At 32.2% G+C, this 20,478-nt stretch overlaps 1 protein-coding gene across 1 annotated transcript; it reads right to left on the minus strand.

Annotated features, from left to right (window-relative positions):
• Positions 1-261: 261 nt before the first annotated feature.
• LOC112770206 (protein FORGETTER 1) lies at positions 262-19,791 on the minus strand. Its single transcript, XM_072224966.1, has 32 exons — positions 19,234-19,791; positions 18,465-18,530; positions 18,131-18,304; positions 17,918-18,048; positions 17,436-17,512; positions 16,736-16,917; positions 16,498-16,581; positions 13,239-13,371; positions 12,666-12,726; positions 12,499-12,580; positions 11,709-11,840; positions 11,463-11,606; positions 11,248-11,344; positions 11,025-11,156; positions 9,879-9,935; positions 9,128-9,326; positions 8,864-8,957; positions 7,663-7,760; positions 7,448-7,583; positions 7,138-7,244; positions 5,818-5,913; positions 5,646-5,733; positions 5,446-5,554; positions 5,162-5,273; positions 4,856-4,979; positions 4,683-4,760; positions 4,488-4,606; positions 4,030-4,083; positions 3,855-3,957; positions 1,285-1,413; positions 836-947; positions 262-638 (listed from the first exon to the last, which is right to left on the minus strand). The coding sequence occupies exons 1-32, from the start codon at positions 19,636-19,638 to the stop codon at positions 607-609; spliced, it is 3,747 nt and encodes a 1,248-aa protein (XP_072081067.1). The 5' UTR covers positions 19,639-19,791; the 3' UTR covers positions 262-606.
• Positions 19,792-20,478: the final 687 nt, after the last annotated feature.

Consider the following 20,478-nt stretch of genomic DNA (forward strand, 5'->3'; position numbering starts at 1 on the left):
CACAACATTTAAAATAAATTAAAGAGGAGATTTTTTAAAAGCTATAAAAAAAATATACATTTTATAAATAGAAGAAAAAAAGAATGTCATTCTAACATTTCTCAAAAGAGGAGAGTGAATTTTTTTCTAAAGGCAACTCCGAGTTTGTTTGAGTAGTTGGCATAGTGATCAAACTTCAGCGTATATATAATGTCATGCAGGCTTTTGCTTATGGAGAATTTTATAATGTCATGCAGGCTATGACTTATGAATCATCGTTGGTTTCTCCGGACATGTATATTTACCTTATCCATGCTTTTGATAATAGTGTATGGGATATAATACAACCTTGTTCATATTGAACCCTGAACTTAGTCAACTATTATGTTTTAGTTAGTGATCAGCATCACCCTCAACACTATACATCAAATTATATACCAAAAAATGGGTAACAAAATCATGCCAACTATATTGCATGACACTGAGGATGAGTCTGTTTCCCTCCAAAAGTATTCAACAACCAGGTTTAACCTTTTTCCAAAAAATACCTAGGGACAAGCAACATGAGAAGGCAGCATCTTTTTGCCACTTCACCAAAAAACAAAGTGACCTGTCTAGTGTCACGGGTCAATTATCATCAGCTGGAACCCATTCCAAACCTACAAATCATTAACAGAATAACAAAATTATGAGATCAACATGCTAACAGAATAGCTTGCGGCCAACAATAAGACATTCCAATTTTCTAACATTCTCAAGTAAAATAACAGAATTCATTATGCAAGCATATATATGGGATCCATGTTCACAGCTTTGAATGTGTGCATTTAAGGATAGGGGAGATAGAATGAGAAACCTTGAAGGACGGATTTAACAGCTGCATTAGGAACAAGAACGCCAACTATATGCTGGTTATCAGCAGAAGTCTCAATGCGAACAACACGTAGCCTCCTATGGTTTCGGCGAAACTGTACAGATTTAAATCTGTAGATGAGTATTTCTTTTACATAAGCATATGTAGATTTAGAGATGTAAATTCTGATGAGTCCAAAAAGGCATCATAGCAGTTACATGTAACATCAAGAAAAAAAATTTAGCAATGCTCTCCATAGATTCAAAAACCACAGCTTCACATGATCAAACTCTTGTGGTGGAAGAAGGAACTTGTTCACAGTTGAAAAGTTTCTATGCTAAATGCCATTGGCTACTATTTCCATACTGCAAAGCTCACCATTTACTTACCAGCTTAGAAAGGGCCTATTGAATCATTGAACCAAAGAGATATATTACATACTGGTTAAATACCTGCAAAGAAAGGGCCTTCTCAATAGCTCGCCAAAGAGGAAGAATAGCACCACCCAAGATATTTACTTCCTGCCGACTTCGGCCAACAGTACAGAAGTTGCCAAGCTTACATTTGGGACCGTGCATGCACTGCCAACAAAGGATAGGAACCAACAAATCACATTAGCTTGGATTCTACAAATATTACATAGTTCCTCATGCTGTTACAACGTTTATGGGTACTAAAATAGGGTTGTGAATTCTCCATGCATGGATAGGGATATATCATTATTGTTCCCTTCTACTATGTCCTATTATTTTCCTGGTTTTAAACACTACATCATCTTTCTGCACTTGTTCTAAAGATATAGAAGGTACCAATTGATAAGAACCTTGGAGAACATGACCATATAACTAACTATTGTGATTGGAGAGCCAGTCCTTATAAAACCTAGCCAAGTCTCGTACTGTCAATGTCAGGCTCAGGTCCCATATGTGGCCATTGGACCCTATATTATAGTAGTAAAAAAATATCAAAACAAAAATAAATACAAGGATAAAGTATCATTTTAGTCCCCATCGTTTAGATCGAATCCTAATTTAGTCTCAAACATTTCAAACATCATATTTCAGTCCCACAAACTTTTAAATGTCCTATTTCAGTCCCAAAAAAGTTTTGAACGGGTTAAATATTGTCTCACCATTAAATTTGACACAAACAATTCGCATATTGAAGAGCCAACAACATTCGATTTCAGTATTAAGTAAAATCAATACACCAACAATCATTAATATAAAAGTTTTTCCTTTGATTTTGAAGTGCGTTGACGATTGATTATTAGGATTTGGAGTTTTGTACAAAAAAGAAATTGAGGAAAAGAAGTGTTATAAGAAGATTTGGTTATGTTTTTATAATACATGAAAGAAGATATGACTTAACTAATAACGTTATTAACGTTCACGTCACTCATTCCGTTAACTATTAGTGTCAAATTTAACGGTAGGACTACATTAAACCTGTTTGAAACTTTCAGACAGAAATATGACGTTTGAAACGTTAAGGACCAAAATAGTACTTTATCCTAAATACAAAAACAAAACAAAACATGACCATATAGCTAACTATCGTGACTGGACAGCCAGTCCTTATAAAACCTAGCCAAGTCTCCTACTTTCAATGTCAGACTCAGGTCCCATATGTGGCCATTGGACCCCATATTATAGTACTAACACAAATTTTCAAAACGGAAAAAAATACAAAAACAAAGGACACAATGAAAAAGGGGGAAAAAAAAAAGAGCAAAACAAGTCTTGGAGAGATCTTAGACATGAGTGCTGAAAAAAGCTTTACCCCCTGGATAGTCGTTCTTTTGTCAATTATTGTCTTCTTTAAAGTGGAACTTTTGTTATCCGTATCTTTGGATGATTTGTTTCTTATTAATAAAATTTATTTGTTGGACTAAAAAAAATCCGATTTAAGAACAACCGAAAGTCACAGAAGTAAGATGTATCATTACTGTGGCAGAAAAAAATGAGTGGATTCAAAATATTATATTGGATAAACAGCTGTTTTGACATCCCTTTTTCAAAACTAGAAAACTTGGGGATTTTAAAGCCTCTTTTGAAGAAAACCACAAACTGATAACTCAAGTGAAACTTCCTCTGAATCTAAAATTAGACAAAAAAATTGAAACAGTTCTCTGATACTGCACTAGTGCTATATGCATTCTTGTCAGTGACTCAGAAACGCATCAGTTATTGCAGAATCAATTTCTAGGAAGAACACAAATGCAAAGAAAAATTAGCAAGGCTATTGCTAATAATCATCATCACAAGCTAATATATTAGAACTTCATTAGGCCAAATCATCAAACTTTAAAGTTATGAACAAAGTTAAGTTCAAGAAATATTCAAAGGCAACAGCCCAAACAGCAACCAACATGACTCTTACTACCTAAGCATACTCCTTTTTTTGGTGGTTTGTCATTGATTTAGGGAAATGAAAAGAAATTTTTATCTGCAGTGGAGCATAAAGTTGATCCTAAAAGTGAAGCTACTAATAAATAAGATGAATATGAAACAAAAAAAGAAAGGACTAATGATATGATTGTCTAAGTTTAAATTTCCGTGCATCTATTTTATGTAAAAAATAACCAACCAAAATTTAAAGAAATAATAATTCAAACATACATATATATAATGAATTTTTAAATTTTTTTAATATACATTATAAGATTCTTTCGTCTTTAAAACTATTTTATTCAGAATTTTTAAAGTAAAAAAAAAAAAAATAGTTCCACTTCTAATATAAATTCTTAGCAGTTATCAATATATTATCAAAATATTAACAGGTATTTGATTGAAGATCGCAAAATAAACAATATTGACTAGACAAGTACTTGAGGGATCAAATATTGCAATTATAATATCCTTTATAAATAATATAGATGATCTTGGTTACAACTAAACACAGTCTACAACTCAAATTTAAAATGAGTATCAAAGCAGATCTGGATCAGTTTCAACATAGAAAGCAGAACTTGTCGTTCTCTCAACCCATGAGATTTTAATATTTTAATGAGGATGAATACCTGTTTAGATGAAACATTATATTCCACTTCCCATCCTTTTTGAGCATTCTTTAAACATGAAACTTTTTTATATTTCCTTTTTAATTCTGACAGATGCATGTCCCTGTAAATGGAGAAAATGCATAAGCATTACAGACTCAGGCTCAGCAAGTATTACAAACTATCTAATACATACCGAAAGGATTCTCCAACAGTAGGGCGAACTATCTTATACATATTCGAAACAGAACTGAAATGCAATGAGAAAAAAAAATTAATAATAATAAATAATGGCATCAGTAAATGAATAAGGAAAGCCTCTGTCAGTATGTATCGTACATCTCGAGAAACCTTTGGAAAACACCAGAAGACAGTATAACACAAAAATCCATAAACTTCTTAAGCATGACTCCACACCCAATGCTACCTCGGGGCAGAATTGGTCAATCTATTGCAAATGTTATTTAGGCCATATATATCTGATATGGAACTAAAGTAACACATCATCATTTGTATTTCTACGAGTGTGACTGTAAAACAAGCTTAAGATTTTAAATATGACATGTTGACCTAACATGATGATTGGAATTCGGAAACTATAATAAAATTCAAACTACGAGAAGCATATAACAAACACTTAAATTGTTATTATACCTTTCAAATGCTAAAATGAAATGACGCCTTCCTAACCACTCCCTCTTAGACTCGTAGAAACCATCATTGACTGATCCAAGCCCACCCTTCTGCTTCTCATTCAGCATGGAGGTTGCCAGCTGACACATAAATAACAAGTCAGCAAATGTAAGAATAAATACTAATTATTTTGGATGACATGGAAAACAATGGCACCTGCCATGTGGTCCCCCTATCCAAGATGAAAGTGAACAGAACCGTTGAAGCCCCCATCACTGGATCAATATAAACTGTCTGCACAACAATGAAAATTCTCTCCACACTATATTAATATAAAAAATAACAATAAACAAAGTAATAGCAGCAAAACTCTCGTGCAAGTGGAAAACCTTTGGAGTCCCTTGTAGTTCTACAACATTAGCCTTCATATCCACAATGCCTGTATCAAGGTTACCTTCAATGCGAGCATTCTGAATGAGATGATCAAATATGCTCGCAAATAATTCAAAAAGCCTGTTGCCAGAGTAGTAATCAGCAAACTGAATCTAATGCTTAAAGTACAAGAATCATATGTTTATATTGATAACATGGTTATAGAAAGGGATAGACAAAATGAGAGAATCTACTATGAGAGATTTTCATATATTCTAGTCTGTTGAATACATAACTGTCACTAAAAAGGTTAACCAACAGACCTATTCTGAATATCAGGAGGAAGTCCTAGAAGCCGATTGAGGAATCGCCGAACATCTTGCATATCATTATCACTAATGTAGCCAGATAAACTTCCAGAATGTTCCTCATATCCTAAAAAAAAAGAAGCCAGAAATATGGCCGAGAGAAGAGTTGAATATTGCCTCACAAAATAAACTTAAATAATCAATGACCAACCCTAAGATATAGTTAAAAAGTTGATGATTATTATTTCATTACTCCATCTGATATTGGGTGAAGTGAAAGAATGAATTAATAATTGTACCTTTAACTATTCCAACAGATAGAAGAGCAGCTTTTGCTTCCATAATAAATTCATTGATTGTAACAGGATTGTCAGATAAACATCCAGGAGGAACAACAGGAAGAGAATCCTAAAACACATTTATAAGTAAATAAAACTTCAAGTTGAATATAAGTTTATAACAGAACTACATAATTTTCACAACGTAGAAATTACAAAACCTGTTCCAATATTCCTTCGTACATAATCATTAGAGCCCTCTTTCCATAACTACTATCATAATTGTAAGCACTTAATGAAGGTCCAGCCCTGTCATGCATCAAAAATAACATTGACAAAGAAATTACAACTTGTTCATGCAATCATTATAAAAAGGTAGATAATCCAGCTTACCTGCGATCCCCCTGAGTCAAAGCACCAAGAGATTCTAATCTTTTAGCAACAACAGATGCAAAGCTTCGTTCACCACCAAGGTTACTAAAGAGCACCCTGCAGAGCATTTACTCATTGAGATTGGCTAAATAGGTGCATCATCTAGAAAGGCGTATCAACAAGAACAAAGTTCCTTCATCAAGTATGATGTCACATTCTTTTAATATTATTAGTGATATGCCAACAGGTGGTCTGTCGTGCAACATAAACTTGCCTAGGTTCCTTCTACTTTAGCTGTGGATATTTTGAGTCATATGCATTAAAAGGTATTAAGGGTGCTAGAAATCAGGATACAATCATATTATATCATAGAGTATCAAGTATGACATCTTAGGATTAGCATTAATATGATATGAAATACAACATCGTGATTTCTTGCAGATGGAACAAGTGGGTAAAGGATTTACTAAATAAAGATATTCATATTATTATGGCAGTTTTGACCTGTATTAATTAAGGCATGTGTGTTGAGTGGTTGCTGCGTCCCTAACATAGCCAGTGGTTTCTTTGGGAGCAAAGCAATCCCCAACGAGCATGATAGTTTAAAAGGACTGGGTTTTGAATGGTGTCATTTTGTCAATTTGATTCAATACTCATTTAGTATAACCGTTATTTTATTTCTTTGTACAAGATACCAAATGGATACCTGACAAGAATGAAAAATTAATGCAAAATTTCCAAGGTTTCAAGTTATGGTAGAAGGGTCAGACTACTACAAGTGTTTTTCTTTCACAGCCCCATTGGTCTTTGATTTTCACATTTTGTTTCTCATTTCTTAAAGAACCATACTAAGGGAGGCAGCCAACCATGTTTGGTCACTAAGAACCCCATATTTATAAAGACAATTCATCATTCACCTTTCCAAACTCACCGTATGACTAGACACTTGATCTAAAGACAGAAGCAATGGTGGAGTCAGGAACAAACCTAAGATTCTTTAATTTTGTCATAGGATCTATGATAACATTTATTATGTCCATATAAAGAAGAATGCCTTTCAAACTCGAGCACTACTTCCTTGTACTATAATACACTACATATATACTTGATATACAAACTTGTTCTCATATGGAAAGCATCCTCCATCACATAAACTCATAATGCAAGCTTATTCTTCCATAATACTTTTTCAACTACAAAAATAACATCAACCAAAGTCTTGACCTTCTTGTTAACAAGTGCAAATTTTGAACTCCGACAATAATATATTCTAGTTCAGCTAACAATGAAACCAAAATAGTAAGCAGGAAAGTGATAATTTAACAAAAACTGCACACTGACCTGTATTCTGGAGCTGAAGCTTGCTTTGATCGATGAGTTCTTCCAAACTGCTGAATTGCTTTGTCAGCACTCCAAGGAAGTTCTAAAGTTATATGAACCCTTCTTTTCTGTTTCATAGAGGGAAAGATCATACAACAGAAAAAGAAAAATAAATAAATATGATTTAAAGATTTCAGTCACGATTACAGTAAACATATTTCCACAAAAAGGGCAAACATATCATAGATATGGAATATTGTAGATTGATAAAGCTAAACTTACAAAAGCTATTGAAGAACTTCTATTCATTATTCAAAACAGGTTGATATACCTGATTAATAACCCTTCTATCTGCATGCAATGAAAAACCCGCAGATCCGGCTTCAGATATAATAGCAACAAACTTCTTAGCATCCAGAAAAAGCTTCTTTTCATGCATGTTTACCATCTCCATACTGATATCTTTTCTGTAGAGGAAAAAAGACAAGATAATTCAGTGGGGAAGAAAAGTAGTTTGAAATAGAATGGGAGCCAAAAACAACTCACTTGTTACGAGGCTCGTAAATTACACCCTTTCCCGAAGGGGCCCTCACAAGCCTGCCTTTTCTTCCTGTGATTTCAGCAACTTTTTCAGTGCCTCCTAACTACACAAAATTGTAATTTTAATGATCAGTAGAGAATCATAGTTAAGATACTTTTGGCACAAATATACTGATTTTATAAATAAGGTAAATTAATAAATTAATCACTCAAAATTTCTCCCCTCTAGATCAAGTAGGCCATTGACCATACAAAATCATTGTTTCTATAAATTATATTTGGACAAACAAGATAAAAACAAATTGTTAGATGACGAAATTGAAGATACAAGATTTTGTTGGACAAATTGCTATCTTGCAACTCTTTTGTAGAGTAATTGGTGGTCAATCTCAACAATTGCAAATAATATTGCATATTATAACATTATGGGAGATATCAAACAGTACCTAGCAGTTATATCACTGAGGCTAGCATGCCAAATAAGTTGTAAGGTAAACATTTAATGATCAAACTAATGTTGCAAACCTTTTCAGGATCAAATTAGTGTCCAGCATCTGTTTCAAGGATCAATGTGAATTCTCCTTGCTTTTTTCACTAACGTCAAAACATGGTATGTTCTCTTTCTCCTAACCTAGCTAATACTCATTATTTTGACATAAGAAGTACCAATTTATCATAACTTGGATATTTCTCAGTATTCTGCTGTCAACATGCTCTTATTCATCTTTGTTGAGATTATGAGTTTTAGGCAACAGAAGAAAAAAGTGAGAATTAAAAATAAATTTCTATTACTATTTTAATGTAATGTGGTAAAATAAATAATAAATCATGTCAGAGGACAAACTAAAGCCTTTACAAGATTAGATATTTTTTTTTTTATTTTTGTGATGATTGGTAAACCATCTGCTAAGCATATAACCTTTAGCATAAAAGGTTGAACATTTTTATTTGATATAAAAATACATTTGAGCCATTACAAAATAATATAAGCATTTTAGAAGCAATTGTTCAAGATGATGGGAGTGCTACGTTATGTATTTCATGCCACTTAACCAAATATGTGAAAATAATTGTAACATGATGGAAGATCATGTTAAAATGCTCCAGGATGTAAAAAGGAGTATGTACGAGATAGCAAAGTGAATATAAGCTCCAGTAAACTGCAAATCATTGTGATGCGAGATGAATAAACACAAATTCCCGTCACCTGATCAATAATATCATCCAAGGGATTGATCGGAAGATCTAATTTACGAATAGTCTCTAACAGTTTTGTCTTGTGGTCCAAAGCTGCATCATACCTGTAAATAAAGTTCATTAGAACAATAATCACTGCCAAAATAAACCATCTATTTTCCAATTATAGTCATAGTTGCTTTAATTCAATGTGCCTTGCAGTTGATCCTGTAAATAGTTCAACACAAATACCATTAAAACCACAGTTGCAAATTCGTTAAAACATGTGCCAAACCTCTTCTTGAGTTCAGTTAGGTAGCCAGGACCTGGTTGGATGTCATTTGTTCTTCCTTTGCACACAGTGCATAACCATTTTTCTGGAGTTAAATTGTGAATTGGGGGACTTAAGCATTCTTGATGGACCAGTTTACCACAGCCAGAGCATGAAAGCAAATTATGCCTTTCCTGCAATGAAAATTGCAAGTCCAACATCTCTAGAGTTAAGATAATTCAAAAAAGCCTTTTCATTAGAAAAATGAATGAATAAATAAATAAATTAAAACGATTCAAGAGCAGAGGCAGCTACACCAACCCAATAGTCAAGTCAAATGAGGCCATGCAACAGATATTACAGTCATTATATTACCAGAACTTAAAGATATTCATCAGCATCTACATAAGAACTCCTCAAAACAGTGATTTTTCTATATATAAAACAATGTTCTTTAATTTACTTTATTATATTTTTTTAGACTATATATAAACAATATTTACAGAAAGTAACCCAAACAGGTGAAACTAATTCTAGTATTGCACAATACAGAAACATTACAGATCCATTATATAATAGAGTTTAATTTTGATGCACAGATAGTATAAACATTTTACACAGTCATGCATTCTTTTGGATGACGATTTACGTGGTAAATGTAAAAAAAAGTTATTTTTGCTAATGTGGTGTTATATGACTGAATGCACGTGTAAAACTACTTTATACTGATAGTGCATCAAAATTAAATTCTATAAAAAAATGACAGAAAACATACCACTCTCTTCACCTTCTGGTTCATAATCAGATTCATCCATTTCAGGATCAGTGTCAGCTGCATCAATATAGTGGTAAAATCAAAGATGGAGGATCATGTGAGGTCAGCATGTGCTGAAGAAATGCATCACTACTTCCACATTATCTTAGACACTCCATTAACTTAACAGCATTCTTGGGAGCTTCTCAGTCACCTAGCATCTTTTAATTTTTTTAAATCTAATCATTACCAAAAAGAAGCCAAACTAGGAAAATTTTATTTTGTTAAAGACAATCTTGTGTGTAATTCTCTTCATACTTCGTTATAAAAGAACAGTACAACGTAGATTTGTGTAGCTTTTGGATAAGCTTCTCTAATTAAAAGCAAAGGCATCAAAAGATAATTATTTTTCTTTTAGAAGCTGCTTTTTATCACAAACATACAGTTTTTGAAGGCTTATCCAAAATCATACAGAGTTGTCAATCGATTATAAATCACAGTTGCATTGAAAACACATCAGTGTCTTCGATTGTGGTGCAGAATAAACTAAAAGGAATTACTACATATAACAGAAAATGTGGCACCTAAATGTTAGGTTTCCAAGTTAGTTCAAAGTAACTAGAGAACTTAGTTTGACAACAAATAAGATAGAAATAGATTCGTCAGAATCCCTAGACATTTGTGAGAATTTGGGTGACTTACTAGCATTTCGTAACAATCTCACAAGTCTATAAGAAAAACTAGTGCACGGTGAGTTCTAATTTGAGTTTTAAAAATAAACTGCTTCCTAGTTCTACCCAAGGAAAAAAGTTCCCTTGAACCTAAGTGGCAACAGCACTTTCTTTATGATGTAATTCTGTTTGTATTAATTTGTATACTCCACTACTGCACATTATTAATATTCATGGAATAAATTCTTAAAATGGACAAGAAAACAAAGAATAAATTATATTAATAGATAGATATTTATTTCTTTTATTGAAAAAAGAAAACTTTATTTTATGATTGCTAATTGGCACCCTTTATCACCAACCAAACGGCTATGACCAACTTACATAATGACAAAATAGTATGTGAAATGACTTAATACCAAAATCAGCACAAACAAAATAAGAAAAAGGATAGAAATGAAACACAATTCATTAAAATTTGCTTTGAGACACTCACTTTCAGATTCTTCGTAACTTTCAATATTACTAGAAGGATGCACCTTAGCTATGTTCCTGCCCTTTACTTTTCCTGATACACAAGGACTCGTTGAGTGCCCCATCCCCTCGAGATCAAGCAATGCATCCTTTTCTATAATAGAACAGAAAAAAAATTTGATCAAATAAATGGAAAATATATTATACGTACAAGATGGAACTTGCAAAACAAGGCCCAAATATACCATGAAGTTCGGGGTTCTCTGGCAATGGAAAACAGTCATCTACAAATTTTTCCAGCAACTCTTGAGGCCCAGAAATGAAATCATCAAGTTCAAAACCCTATCAGGGAGAAAAAAAAAAGAAAAAGAAAAACGAAGAATAAAAATCATGTGAAGTAGTGACATCAGAGAAAAACTGGTTTACATGGAGCGAGCGGCAACAGAATCCAAATACCCACGTATTTTGCCACAGCTCCTTCAGTCCTGGCTTCCCCAGTACTCTGCAGTCCTATAACTACACACTTATCTTCCATCAATGCTTGCTTCACTAGTCTCACAGTAGCAGGTACTTTAGCAGACAAACACACGTGTCTAAAGAAACGCTGCAGCATTGCATTGAAATGTGACAAATAAAACAAAACAAACAAAATATTAGCATCAATGAGATATCAAAACTAAGATTGTCATTAAGCACCAATCCTTACCTGGTGGCATGACCAGTATAATCTCCACAGTGTACGTGAATCAAATTTCACATTTAAGAAGGCATTGGAAGTTGTAGACAGTAAATCCACGCGCAGTTCCGACCAAAATTTTGCAGCTTTTTCATATATGTCCTAAGAAATTTGATAAGATCAATTACATAATCAGCTGACAATATTCAAATCAGAAAATAATTGTGAAACTAAACATAATAAATAGAACTACTTTTTAAATAATGTGCAGGTGATGACTGATGCCCATATATCTTTAATTCTTTATTATGTATACAAGGCAGTCCTTCTCTCCTACCACAGAGATGTAAAATTCACAACTTATGTCTAAAGGTTCAATGAAAAATACATCGTTTCTCAATTCCACATTTTTGGAAGAATAAAGGTCCTATAACTGGTGCGAGAACTCCTACTTAGAAAAGAACCATACAAAACAGAATGTAGAGCATACCAGTCAAAATGTGCAGAATTAAAAAAAAAGTCACATTTTAAGTTCAAGATACTGAAAAGTGAAAACATATGGCATTTCAAGCTGTGAATGTCCAGATAAACATATCGACAGTGCATGATATTGATATTTTCTAGTAGAAATAAACAACATATCATATTCGATTAAAGAGAGAGATTGATTTCTAAGAAACTGTAATCTGTTATGAGAGCTAGCAGCAAGCTAATCCTAGCAAGCACAGCAGTCTCTATTCTAGTTTCTATTCTCTTAAGCTATCTTACTAGCTTACTCTATCATCGCAGATAATAGTTCAGCTTATGCAGTGACTCATACCATCATCTTATCCTCTAATGGTGCTTCAATAACTTCAAAGTCAGCACCCTTGTAGCTAAGGGTCCGACATAAATACATTCCCCTGAAATCATAAAGATTAAGAATATATATTACATGCATACATGTGCATAAGGCTGCAGTGGGTGCATATGTGAAAATAATATAACCTTGCTTTCATGTCCATGGCAACTAGTTCTAGAGCTCCTACACCCCCTTTGTCAAGTGCACCTGGATGTATATACCATGAGAATGATAAAAAGATTACGGGGTCTGAGCCAACATACATGAATTAATCAAACAGGTACATAGACGAACATTGAAACTAAGCAATTCCAAAGCTGTTCCAAACAAAGCAGCAATGGGAATTTAAACAACCAAAAATAAATAAATTATCTAGCACTAAAAAGGATACAAAGAGAAGCCATTACCACTATTTTGCACAAATTTCCACATGAGAATATGAGTATATTTATAGTCTAGGAATAATAAAAATAAAAATATTATATGTTTTGCTATATGATACAACAAATACAAACTAAGCAATCTTTAATGTATGTTAGAATGGCCAAGATTACATGAACGATTAGACAACAGAATTTCCTTCTGAAAAGAGTACAACAGCTAATAAATACAAGAGACTGGGTAAAACTAAAACATATCCATGAAAGGGAGGACAGAGAGTATATAAAGAAGTAGCTATAATAGATATTTCAAAAAAAAAAAAAAGATATAAACTCAACCTAAAAATTCCTTGAAATCACAGAAAGAAGTTCCATCACCCCAAAGGCCAAGTCGAACCATATAAGCCATGTTGCGGGGTTCAGATGCACCAGTGGCAGAACAATAAACAACACGAGCTTCGGGTAGTTGAGCCTATCAAATCAAATCAGATTATGAAAGCTTAGTAGAAAATATAGCAATTCATCTCTCATCATTACAAAATGAAAATTTTACAACATTGAAGACAGATAAACACAGCAACAGACATTGAAGACAGAGAAACAGAGATGAACCAAGACTGTGGAAGAGCTTTTCTATAAATTCAAGTTAGTAGGAAATGTTTAAAAATCACTTTGATTATGAAAAGACACACAGAACACTTCATACATTACTAGCAAATTTTACATAAACCTCATATTACTACTTTGTACAAACAAGAAAGAGAAATAATTATTATACAAGACTTTGACCCTATAACCCTACTTGTTTTTACTAGCAAAAACGATAATAACATTTTGGTAAATATAATCCCCACAATATTTTGATTATAACACCTAAGTACCTAGAAGTCTAGAACATCAAATGCATACATGTCACCTTTCTAAGACAATCATGCCATAACAGTATAGCTCTTCTAGTTGGTAGTTTCAGTCATCGCTTCTAGTTTCATAACAAAATTCTTGCAACACATTTCAACTTTTATAGACAAAAATATGGGCTAATTGTTTTTGACAGACTAATATGTTAAGCCCTACTCTCCGGGACCAAAATATCTGTCTATTTTGCTACTAACAAAGGGCTTGAGGCAAAATAAACTGCCTTTTGGTCACTTTTTAATCCTCAAACTACCGTTCTGCACACTACCATGTCAACCAGCATATCTAACGCTTCACCCAACATCCTCCATGTTCTCCTTTTGGCAGTTTTACAAAAAATCTCCTCCCTTCTCATCCTAGTACAAACACAAACACACATCCCTTCTTATAAGTCTTACCTCATTCATGAAATCACTATCATCCAACTTATAACCAATTGAATTGAAATTATTTTGTAATGTGCATATTTTTATTGATGAATAGTAATTGAATAATTACTAATATAAATTTCTCAAAATTATGTTTACTTAACTTTAATTATAAATTCAACAATAGAAAAAAAACGGTTAAGCCACTAGTTATCATAATTTTTGCGCAAGACAATAACCAAGGCCATGTTTAAGTATGGGAAAACCCCAACAAGCCTAGCCCTTATACACAACATACCAACATTACGTATAATGTGACACAACATGAAATACTCTAGCATCTAACACTCCCCACAAGCTGCATAATAAAAATTAAATAAACAAAATAAAGTAAACTAGATGAAGACCCGCGAATTTGAGCTAAATTAATTATATTATATAATATAAATTTAAAATGCTATATATACTGCTTAGGGATGTATTAGATCATATGTAAATTAATATTAAACATAGAAGTTAATTTGTAAAAAATATTGTACAATACATTTATTAATTTGGCAATTTATATATGATTTAATAATATTATTATTCAACAAAAAAGAAATACAAAAAAAAATATACAGTTAAATATAGATAATAATTGTGCTTAACCGTTACTTTGTAATTCAATTGAATAATAATATGAATTAAATTTAATTGATTAGAAATTTAAAATTTTGTTTAGTAGCATATCAAAATTAATTTAAATTTTATAAAAGTTGATGATAAATGACAATTAAAATAAAAAAAATTAATTCAAAATTTAAGATTATAAAAAATAAAATTATATATAAATCAAACTATATAAGTAATAATAACATTCAATTGAAATTTATTCACCTAATATAAGCAACAAAAACAATATATAACTTATGAATGCAATTAGAAATAGAAAAACTAGTGAATACAATCACACAATCACCTAGCAAATTTAAAAAAAAAAAAAAAAAAAACTATGACCATTAACCAAATTCTAGTTGTGCAAAAAATTCGCAAGCATGGAAAGGGAGAAAGAGAAAGATGTCCGAAATTATGTTAGAGGAGATAAAGAAAATGTGTAAAGTGAATGTTGATTTATCTAGTAAATATTATTAATGTTTTGATAATTAAAAACGATATTCAATTAAGGAAAAAGAAGTTATATATAGGCGACAAAGACACTACATAACTCATGAATACAATTACACAATGAAATAAAAAAATTAATGAATATAATCACACAATTATCTAATACATACATTTAGCAAATTAAAAAATAAAAAAATAAAAACTATGGTCATCAACCAAATTCTAATTGTGCAAAAAATTAGTAAGAATGGAGAGGGAGAAGGAGAAAGAGAAAGGTATGAGATTATGTGAGAGGAGATAAAGAAAATGTATGAAGTGAATATTGATTTATATAGTAAACATAAAAATGAGTAATGAGTATAAGAAGAAAAGAGAAGGAATTAAATTTTAAATAAAATTATACCTATTAAAAAGAATTAACATTAACATTGAAAACAATAGTATAACCTACATAAAAATAAAGGGTAAGAGAATATGTAAAGTTAAGGTTAAAAAAAATCCTATAATATTATATAAAGATAGGTTATTATGAGGAGATAAAAATACAATGAAAATCCTATGACATAATGCAAGGATAGAAGAATTGTGCTCAAGTTGTATGAATTAGCCACATAAGCTGGAGTGGTATAATTGTAGAAACCTAGAAGGCTAACAAGAAATCTAGAAACTATCTTTAGCTCTCTTTTAATATATTACTAATAGATTACCAAAAGAGAAAGGGCTACCCGGTGCACAAGAATCATAAAAACATAAAGATCTCTAGGTTCCATAAATTATAGAACGAGATTGCTTACCATGTATTGAAAAGGTAAAGAGATGGAGAAAGGCAAGCAGAAAATGAAACAAGGATGAAGTTTACAAATCAAAACAAGAAAAAGAAGTATACAAAAATAAATTTAGGTTTTCTAACTACTACAATAATTTGTATAGGTCTTATCTTCATCACTATGGGCTTATGAAAAAAAATATGTCAGTGTATACATGAAATACTATGATTTATATTATCTTTCTTTATCAATTATCAGGCAGCTCCTAGTTTATGAATTGTGGAATTTTCAGTTAGGTTAACCTTCTTTCCCCTGAAATATATATATATATATATATATACTTTTGTGGCTCACTGTAGAATTACTAGTCACAATCATATAAAACATGATATCAGAAATTGCCGTACTAATCCAAGCATTATTAGAGCATTAAGCAGAAACCTGTATATCAAGCACTGCTTTGCCAGTTTGTGTTGGCTGCATACCACCTTTAGCTTCCGGCATCAAGTTTTTCGCTTTGTGACACTATAATTAAACAGATCACTCTTAGCAACAGAAAGTTACACCAAACAAAAAAAATACTACAAGAAATACTCATCACTACCAAAATATCATATGAAATCGAACAACAAAATTGACAGTTTTCACTTGGAAGAAAATAATTCAATTATCTTCCAACCTCATCGAATATTATAAGACCATCAAACTTTGGCCCACACCACTGCACAAGTTGTTTGAGACGAGATTGACCCTTATCAGAGGATGCTATGAGGCTACTGTAAGTTGAGAAAACAACCCCATCCTTGACTCCAACAGACTTCGAAGAAAGCTTAGAATAAGGCAGTTTGTTCAAAGCATGCACTAGGTCCAGCGAAAAAAGGAAGACAGTTAAATGTATATTGCATAATAACTTTTTAAATAGTGATTAAACAATAACACCCTGTTTGTAACGAAACCTTAATAAATAAATAAATATAATGCTATAAACGTCTAAAAGGAATTTCAAGAAAATAAATGTAGCTTGAGAGTCAGCAAGCCAAATACAAGGTGAAGCTCTATAATTCATATCAAAAGTGTACCCAAGACCTACATTATTTTATGATTACCCAAGGCATTCTAATCAGAACCAGATAATCCTTTTAACATATGATTTTTGTTCGGTAAAAGCAGTCAGGAGATAAATAAATCTTTGTGGAGTTCCTAATTTGAAATATATCACTAGTTGGGATTTTCTCTTCTCCTTTAGTTATCTGCATTTTGGGTTTTGGAGGATTCCTATCCCCATCTGTCAGTCTCTTATAAGAACCATCTATGCTGACATTAGTTATATCTACACCATAAAAGCTAGCATGTAATAGAACTTTAGCTAAATAATATACCTTTAACACAAGTTGCACCCATATCATCCAAGTCTCTTCTGGCATCAAACTTCAAGTCTGAACCAACAGAAATCCATCTACATGATCATGGAAACATAAAGGGGCCATTTAAAAAAATCCCAGTATGCAAGTTCATACTACGGAAAAAAAGGGTTACAAGCACATATAAGCAAGCATCAAAATCGTGAATTATACTCCCTTAACTACAAATATAAGTCACTTTTGACAAAAACATGCATATTAAGAAATCACTAACTTCAAAAAAACATTTGAAGTGCTTGGAGTAACAAAATTAAGCATATAATTAATGAAAAAGGTATAACTAGGGGGAAAAAGATATTAAAACATCCTTAAACTAATCAAATGACAAGCATTGTTGGACAAACTTTTTGATAAAAAGTTGCTTATATTTCAGGATCGAGAGACTAGTTAATTTCAATATAGATGCATGACTGTATGTTCAGACAGCAATCTGAACTTACAACGCCTTTTCCCGTCCTTGCTGCCAGTTCTCCCAAATAAGCCCAGCAACTGAGCGGCCCTTACCAACACCAGCTCCATCCCCAATAAAAAATCCTGCCCTTGTGCCGTCTGGAAGGTGTAGAAGATGCCTCTGTTGAGGAAAAGAGCATCATAGACAAGAAGCCAAACCATCATTATTTGTTATCAATAAATGTCAAAGAAAAACGACAAACCTGACAAGCATAGACCAATGTCTCTATCTGCAGGCATGACAAAGCCTTTGAACTTTCCAAATAATCTTTAAGTATTGGATCATAAGTAGGTTCAGGTGGCTGCACTGCAGACAAGGAAGAAGTCTCAACAACAGGATCTGGGTGCGGAGGTCCCATAGATACTTTTGCTGGCCGCTGAATAATGAGAAACGTGAAAAGTTTGAGCAGCTAATTGTGTTTCCAAGGCTTGAAATGGATAGTTAATATCTATTTGCTAATTTGGTTAACATTAAAAAAAAATATATATAAAAGATAAAGGAACACCGGTGTTCAATCGAGAGGATCTTTAACTCACATAATCTGTAAATGTTTCTCCTGCTGTTCCGCCTTCATCTTCATCACGTTCAACCTCAACCGCTAGCTGTTATTAGTTTAATGTTGATTTAAAATATTGAGATAAAAAAATTCCCTGTTTCCAATAGATAACATTGAGCAGAGTTTTTTTTTGTCTCCTCTATATCCCTTTCTCTGCTAGACTGCTAGACTCATCAACTCAACAAATATTAACGTCACTCAAATAAATTCAACATAAAGTCACAACCATTCTAAAAACCACATCCACAAAAGCATGCTTATTTTTTATTTAAAGAAAAGGAAAATTTTCTAATAAGACGCTTGGACAAAAAGTAGGGTTGATTTTTCAACTAGAATTTTAGGAGGAAGAATAATAATATAAAATACAAAAAATTATTATACACGATAGTTCCATAAATGATGATAATATTTAGTTTTCTGGTGAAATATTTAATTTAAAACAATACATGAAAAATCCTCTCTTTCTCTTTCTTTTCCGATAAAATAGATCTTTTTAATTTTTTTAACAAATAAAAAAATAAAATAAAACTTTTATTTTTAATTTTATAAGTGAAACTAATAAAAAATTAAAAAATTAAAAATCACACTTCCTTCTATTGTTAAAAAAATTAAGAAGATTCATCGCCTGTTAAATCAACGTCAAATCAATCAAACTAGCTTCTTTTCTTTTTTTTTTTTATTTAAAATGAGATTTTATAATAATAAACAGAAGCGTTCGGAATTTAAAAAAATAGAAAAATAAAATACACCTCGTTGATTTCTTCGGTCTCGACGGGGTTCTCAACACCACACTTAGGGCAAGCGAACTTCGTGAGACTAGCTGGAACGGAAAAAACCCCTTTGCAGCCTCTGCATGGAACCTCAACCTTACTTGAACCAGAGCCGCCATTCTGCTTCTTGCGTAGCTTGCTAGTCTCCGTGGCGTGTTTCCGCTTCTTCGCAGCCGCTCCAGCCGGCGGCACTGGTGGTTGCGATTGTGGCGGTGATACTGATGGTGGTGGAAGTGGTGGTAATGGCATCGGCGGCAACCGCTGCGGCATTTGGCAAGCAGGGCAAACAAACTCCACGACGTTCATCGACGTGGTCAGTGGCGTGCTGCAGCCGGCGCAGAGCACAGTTAGGGCAAAGGGCGGCGGTGCCGATGGTATAGTCATTTTGGGAGATTAGGTTAGTCGTAGAGAGAGAGGGGGAGGGGGGGGAGAATGAGTAAGTGGTGGGAGGAAATAGAGGGAACGAAGAGGGTGGTTAATAGATGAACAAAGGAAGAAAGAAAGCGCGCCAAAATGTATGGGTTTGTGATTTGGCGGAAACTTACTCGACACGCTTGCGTCCTTTCCTCTATACAGTGGCGTTTCACTTTTTTCAATTTTTATTTTTCTTTTTTTAATTGGCTAAACAATCAAAATCGCTCTAGATTTTTCACCAAGCTATAATGATATCCAAACTTTTTTAATTGATAAGGATATATCAGTTAAGATTATAAAATAAAAAAATTATATAAAGAATTAAAATTTTTAATATATTTATTTTATATTTATTAAATAAAAACATTAAAAAAAATTTATTAATAATAAATTTATTATGTGCTTAAAAATATATATTAGCTAAATCTTTGATAGAAATATTTTTAAAAAATTTCAAATAGAATAAAAATATTAAATCAAATATATATTTTTAAAAAAATTTAAAATAAATTAAATTTTGATAATTTTTTACAAGTATAATAAAAAAAATTAAAATATTTTTATCGAGTTAAATTTTAGTTTTGTTTCCGAAATTGGAAAATTTATATTAAAATCATCCATGATTTTCCAATTGTATCATTAAAATGCATATTTTCCAATCTTAAAAATTATTAAGGTGCAATTAAATTAGAGACTATTTAAAATTTGGTGATTTTATTTAAATAATCTTTTTGTAATTAATTTTGTTAATGACCAAAAAAATAAAAAAAATTAGGAATCGAGTTTTTATTTAATTTTATTATGTACCTA

This window comes from Arachis hypogaea, chromosome 18 (genome assembly GCF_003086295.3).
Source record: "Arachis hypogaea cultivar Tifrunner chromosome 18, arahy.Tifrunner.gnm2.J5K5, whole genome shotgun sequence".
Lineage (NCBI taxonomy): Eukaryota > Viridiplantae > Streptophyta > Magnoliopsida > Fabales > Fabaceae > Arachis > Arachis hypogaea.

Excerpts from the sequence above, each read along its gene's own strand:
- LOC112770206 (XM_072224966.1), bottom strand. The coding sequence starts at position 19,638 with ATGACTATACCATCGGCACCGCCGCCCTTTGCCCTAACTGTGCTCTGC. Across the intron at positions 8,958-9,127 it reads CTAACTGAACTCAAGAAGAG|GTATGATGCAGCTTTGGACC; the intron begins GTTTGGCACATG and ends CTTTATTTACAG. Across the intron at positions 5,914-7,137 it reads GCTTCAGCTCCAGAATACAG|GGTGCTCTTTAGTAACCTTG; the intron begins GTCAGTGTGCAG and ends AATGCTCTGCAG.